Source organism: Lactuca serriola, chromosome 9 (assembly GCF_051521515.1).
Source record: "Lactuca serriola cultivar US96UC23 chromosome 9, Lser_US96UC23_V15, whole genome shotgun sequence".
Classification (NCBI taxonomy): Eukaryota; Viridiplantae; Streptophyta; class Magnoliopsida; order Asterales; family Asteraceae; genus Lactuca; species Lactuca serriola.
In genome coordinates this window covers 65,299,630-65,306,282 of record NC_136416.1, presented here as the reverse complement: position 1 = coordinate 65,306,282, position 6,653 = coordinate 65,299,630, and the positions used below count along the sequence as shown (strand labels likewise).

At 34.9% G+C, this 6,653-nt stretch overlaps 1 protein-coding gene across 1 annotated transcript; it reads right to left on the bottom strand.

The window, feature by feature from the left end:
- Positions 1–1,388: 1,388 nt before the first annotated feature.
- Positions 1,389–2,961, bottom strand: LOC145072823 (30S ribosomal protein). Its single transcript, XM_079019297.1, has 5 exons — positions 2,551–2,961; positions 2,330–2,473; positions 1,986–2,249; positions 1,773–1,881; positions 1,389–1,702 (listed from the first exon to the last, which is right to left on the bottom strand). Exons 1-5 carry the CDS (start codon positions 2,815–2,817, stop codon positions 1,584–1,586), a joined length of 903 nt encoding a protein of 300 aa, XP_078875423.1. The 5' UTR covers positions 2,818–2,961; the 3' UTR covers positions 1,389–1,583.
- Between the last annotated feature and the right edge of the window lie 3,692 nt (positions 2,962–6,653).

Genomic DNA, 6,653 nt, shown 5'->3' with positions numbered 1-6,653 from the left:
CCGACACAAGACCGGTCTGAGACTGACCCGAGACCGGTCTGAGACCAATCTCAAAAAAAAAAAAAAAAACGGAAGCCCAAGTTTATAAATATATCATTTTTGTGATAATTACATAATTTTTTAATCACATTATCTAACTTCATTTTTCTTTTATTAAACTTCAGTGTATCATTTTTAATAAAGTTTAATATATCATTTTGGCGTTAATCATACATTTGTTAAGGGAAAAACTCGAAACCGAAACTAAAAAAACCAGCAAATACAGAAGCTGAGCCGGAAAAACCAACCGAAAAACCCGAAAACCGAACTGATAAAGGCATACAAAAAGACCGTGAGACCGGACCGAAAAAGACCGAGACTGATCCCAAAAAAGATCGAACCGAAAGAGATTGTTCTGAAAAAAAGACTGGATTGAAAAAAGATCGGTCCAAAACCGCACGAGACCAACCCGAAACCGCAAATGTGCTGGTCTAAGTTTGAGTACTCATGCACCGAGACTGCTCAAACCGAACCATGTTTTTGGACATAATTTTGACGTCTCTTACCCGATCCATGTGCCCTCTAGCTCTCTATTGTATTCAAAATTGGCTTCCCACCACTCTAAGGTTTGAGGAAGAGGACGATCCATGTGCCCTCTAGCTCTCTATTGTATTCAAAATTGGCTTCCCACCACTCTAAGGTTTGAGGAAGAGGACTCGTTTTTGGTGAGGATACTAAATATCCCCTCCTTTTAACATCATGCATCTATCTCCTCACAATCCCTTAATTGAAAACCCTAATGTTTGAACTTGAAACCTCCCATATAGGGTACCGATGCTTTACCCGAGCCGCCAATTAACATGATGGTTAATTTAATCTTATTTCTCTACAATCAAAACCGAAAGAGTTGACTATGGCCTCTTTTGAGGTTTGTTTTTATTACCTTAAAACTAGGGTTTGTTCTTATGATTCATTTCAATTTCAATAATGGTTTGACACAATTCTAAGATACACATCACTCGGCTTTTCCCGACATACATATAACTTTGATGAAAAGACGAATCCCATAAGGTTATCGGGAGTGGGGTGTGCTAATTGCTAAGGGATGCACTTTGGCGCTAAGGCTAGCTATACACCTCCTCGTGGCTTCTTGCCAAGAAAGGTCATTGAGATGCTAGCCAGAAGAGAGAAAGGGAAAGAGGGCAAGTGATTTTTTTTTTCCAAAATCAAACCAATTTAAATGTTATCACCACCACTCCCCAACTTTTTTTACAGAGTGACTTGCTTAATTGACTTCAAAAAATCTCAAAAACGTTTATGTGACATGATGTTAACTCACCATTACTCCCTCTAGCCTAAATATCTCACCAAATACCATGTCAATTAACAAGCTATTGAGCACATGTCAATGCAAGGAAGAACAAAAATAACCTGTATTTACTTTGTGGAGATTAGATTACACATCGTTTCAAAGAAACTACACACATCTGGATTCTGGACATGTATATCCTCAAACGTTACCCTATATTGAAAACTAGAACACCCAGCTCAAACATCTACATATGATTCATCATCTTCTTCATTCTCCCACCTTTTTCTGCAAACTAGAGTTGCCTGAGAATTTCTGCATCCACATCCTCTAATTCCTCAGTTTCGCCATTTTCTTTTGGAACTATGATCCCATACCCTCCAGATTTTCTTTTGTACAAGATATTAATCTCACCTAAAACCAAAGCATCCAAATCAATACAATCTCAAACAAAGAGTAATAAAAAAAGGCCACAAAATCTTACCAGTTTCTTCATTTCGGAAGCCATAAAAGTCATGATCAACATTCTCTAGTTGCTCAATTGCTTCTGATACAGTCAAAGGGGGCATTTCGAAATATTTTGTGCGAACAATCTGAGCAAAAAATTTCGAATTTAGCTTCACATATAGAGATATGAATGTAATTCAATTGCGATGTAAACTGATAACAACAAGTTCATGCAATCATAAACCCTAACCTCATCGGTTTCACTTGCATCTTCTACTTCTTCCTCTTCTTCTTCTTGAGTAACCGCAAGGGAATCCTGATCGATGAGTATCTGTGGGTCTCTTACCTTGAGCCTATCGAATCCCTTCATGTGTCTACCATGATCTGAATCTTTCTCCTTAATCTTCCTTAGCTTCCGTTGTATGACTGAAGAAACTGTATCGATGCTTGCGTATGTAGTTTCTGCTTCTTCTTCTGCCCGGATGACGCCATGCTTCTTGGTAAACAATGTAACCTGTGTAACACAAGCAAATTCATCAGAAAACGACTCGAATTCAACGATTTAAGTTGAATTTGTGGTCGTAAGATGCAGACCTCTGTTCGACGAACTTTTGGGCCTTTTCCAAATTCTCCACCCCGAACAGAAACCCTAACATCTACTTCGCGAACAAGATGGCTGTGCTTTTGAATGGCCTTTCCCACCTTATCCTCGACGTGAGTCTTCACAGATTCCGACAACTGTTTCATACACAAACCATCAAATTGTTTCAGATTTTAAGAAATCAGTATGAACAGATGATAAACCCAAACATTACCTCAAGATTTTTGCCTTGGAGGATCAACTTCACGGAGGAGAGAGGGCCGTCCCAAGACATTCGAATTAGAGAAGGGGTTTGTTTTGTGATGCTGTTTTTGGGCAGAGAATGAACGAAGATCTTGAAACATTGTGAAGATGAGTTGAAGAAACTGGATTTGTTTGATGAAAAAGAGAGTGATGATGAAGAAGACAAGGGGCATGATTGGGGTACATGGTTGTTTGTTATTTGTAAGGTTGGAGTTGGAGACGCATAAAATGCAGCCATTGTTGATGAATTCAGTCAGGACTAGGGTTTTTCAGAGGCTTTAATGGGGAAGATGAATGAAATTGTTCATCAAGAACAAATTGTTTTCTGAAATCTGAATCATTATCCGGATTCAGATAACATGCGTAGGCGAGTGGCAGAGTCTATCAACAAATTGGGCCATACCCTTCTTGTTTTCTATAGTAGCGGAGGGGGACCACTAAGGAGTGAGGACCCATACAAAATGCCAATTATCTTACCAATTTTTACAAAACTTACAAAATGCCATATGCATTTGATATATGTTTTCTCAAAAAAAAAAAAATTATGTAAAAGGGTAAATATAATTTTTATTTTGTATATATTTAGTCTTTTTTTTTTAATTTTGTAAAATAAGTTTTTAACTGTTTGTTTTGTACACATTTAGTTCTTATAACATGTTATTCGGTTATTCCAAAGTTATGGTTGACTATTCTAGGTTAAGTTTCCGGTTTGTACGCATTTAATCATTAATGTCTTTTGCTGCAAAATAAGTCATTATTGTTTTTGTACACATCCAGTCCTTATGATCGATTTTCTTTAGGTTTTGCTCACGTGACATCTTACGTAAGACAATCATGATACGTGGTTCGTCCCTCACTTATACCAGTAACCTAATACACAAATCGGTCAAATAATGTTATTGCCCTAATTTTCTCTAAGAAGAAGATGTCTTTGGCTTCAGTTTCATCTATCTTGATAGCAGACAATGGGATTCTTTATGATTGCTTTCTCCCGATTTATATCTGCACTTCTAAGATAAAACAACACACTGAAAAAACGTTTAGAGTTTTCCCTAATTCCTTGGTATGTCGATTTTAACTATTTTTTAGCAAATGAATTTTTTGTTCTTTTCAAATTGACGATGAGCTTGCAGTTGTTAAAGAGGAGGTTTCTTGTCTCAACCACCTTGAATCGAAGAATACTAAAACCTAGAACGATCAGGGTTTTGTCACGAGGACTAGGAATATGCGTCACGAACTTCTATTAATTTATTAATCACTAATAAATTATCAAACTAGATCCCCAATAAACTCTCATATCAATAATTGCTTAAATTGGTACTTGCATGCAACCTAAAATGACTTTGCTATTAATAATAGTATTACCAACCGTTGTGAATGTGGACACTATTTCCAACAATCGAAATCATTATGGATAATATATTTTCTTCACCTAATATAATGTAGTTGGTATTGCTATTGAATGAAGTTTGTGTTCGTATTAAATATAGTTGGTATTGTATTGTAATAGCTACTAATATCAAAAATACAATGCTATTAACAAAACCAAGATAAGTAACACATGATTCCACTGCCCATATGAGCCACGTATGAGAACATCTTATTAATAATTGTCTCACATAGGATGTCACATGAGCAAAACCTGAAAAAACTCATTATAAGGACTGAATATGTACAAAAACAACAAAAACTTATTTTGTAAAAGAAATATTAATGACTAAATGTGTACAAAGTGAGAACTTAACCTGGAGTAGTCGGTCATACATACTGAATGTGTACAAAAACAATAAGTGCAAGGGCTTATTTTACACAAAAAAATAAGTAACCATGTAGAAAATGAGAACTATATTACCATTTTAGGTTGTTTTCCCTTTTTTAAACTTGATTTATAATTGTAATATATCTTTTAACGATATAATAAATTCTTACCCTTTATACACTACAAAAATTAGTATGAATATTTTAAAAGTACATTACAATAAGAGTTTACAATAATATATTCTTACCTATTATCTTTATGAGACTTAGAGTTTTATTTAGATGTTTATATCTCACATTTATGTGGTTATTTTGTTATATGCATTGAGATTTGTTTTAAAATATTATATTTTCAAGCCTATCTGTATAATCATTATGAAGTTAACTTCCATATGACGATTCAAACTGATGGTAATCTTTATGCAAGGCAATCTTGAAAGAGTATGATTTATTTGATGGATTGCATGGAAACCATCGATTAAGGTTACATGTATGAATTCCAATATATAAATATACAATTTATAATGGGGTCCATATACTATACAAAATGTATGAAAATAAAACAAATAAATATAACATAGATGTTAAAACTACCTATGAATTATAGGAAAAAATGTGTAGGAAGACCATTTGTAAATATATCTAAATACTGATGAACATGAGGAACATGTAAAACACACACTACCAATCACAACAAGCTCATCCCTAACAACATCTAAGTAAATTTCTACATGCTTGGTTCTTTGGTGATGAACTGGATTAGAAGCTAAATACATCACACCAACATTGTCAAATAAGACGGCGACAATACTTAAGAGAATGAAATACAAGTTGAGAAGGAGATTACATAGCCAAGAAATTTCAATAAACTACATTAGATATCCCCAGTACTCGAATTTGACACTAGAATTAGAAATGACATGTGTTCACTTAGAGGATCGGGAAAAAACTATCATCGAGATAGACATAAAACCCAAATGTGGACCTGTACATAAAAGGGCATCTGACCCTGTCAACATCAGAGTAGGAAACCAAACGATCATGAACTGACTAAAGAATATGAATATCGTGTAGTAAGGTACTCTTAAGATACTTTACTATACACGTGGGCTAAAAGATATGGAATGCACGGGTCATGCATAAATAGACAAACCTGATGTACATCATACACAATATCAGGATTAGTGAAATTCAGATATTGAAGAGCACCATCAAGACTATGATAGAGGGTCAAATTAGAGATAACTTCACCAACTACGCAGAGCTTCGATTTGGTGTCAGTTGGAGTGCTACAAGGATTGCTCTATAACACCGAGTTTCCATGATGTTTCTAATTTCAGAATAGTGGGCCGTAATTTGATCGAGGATAGGTTTTGGGCTTCAAAGGAATAAATTTTAGACCTTATCGGATATTTATAATGTTGGTTAAGTGATTAAAGCCTTCAAATTGTGCCTTAAAGCAAAGGGTAAAATAAGAAAGGTGATAATTCAAGCTTTTTGCATGAATTAATGATTTTAGTTCAATATGTTTTTAGTAAAAAATAACTATATAGAATTGTGGTTCTCACTGACACCTTTGTGTGCATATAAAGATTGTCGGAAACGGAGTTGAAACGAAGAAGTTATGATTGTTTGAAGATGGTATGATTTTGGGTGGAAACTAGTTGTCGCGGAGTGAAGAATTGTCTTCCACAGAGTGGAAGCTGGGCAGGCCCAAGCCCATGATTATTAGGGTTTTCAACATATTTAAAGGTAAGGATTCATGTTTTAGGGCATTTTCTCCGCCTCCATCTCATCTAGAACCCCTTGGGATCAACCTTAGTCTCTCTCTTCATTATTTGAGCTTTTCCGTTCTCCTATCTCCTCTTTTGGATGCTTTTGGTGGTATTTTAATGAAACTTGAAGATCAAGAAAGTTTGTTTGGTTCCAAGGAATTTTGTTTCAAGTTTGGATTCATCAAAGTCACTCCATTTCTAGACTATTATGAATATAAAGTTCATATATTGCTCTTTATTTCTTTAAATCTATTTATTTGTGGTTTTTGGCACTTTTGGTCTATTTTATGGGTGATCTTGGAGTTAAGTAGACTCCAACATATTTTGATCAGTTTGGAATGTTTCTTGGACCTCATGGACTAGGAAAGTTATGTAAGGTTACACCTTATGATCTGATGACTCAAACACTTTACATGTTAACTGTCAGCATCAACGTCTACATCATCATCAACGCCAACATCTCAAGTCCATTAGCGTCATCATATAGATAATTTATATGTAACATTCTTCTATTAGGTAATGATACATATATGTATAGAAT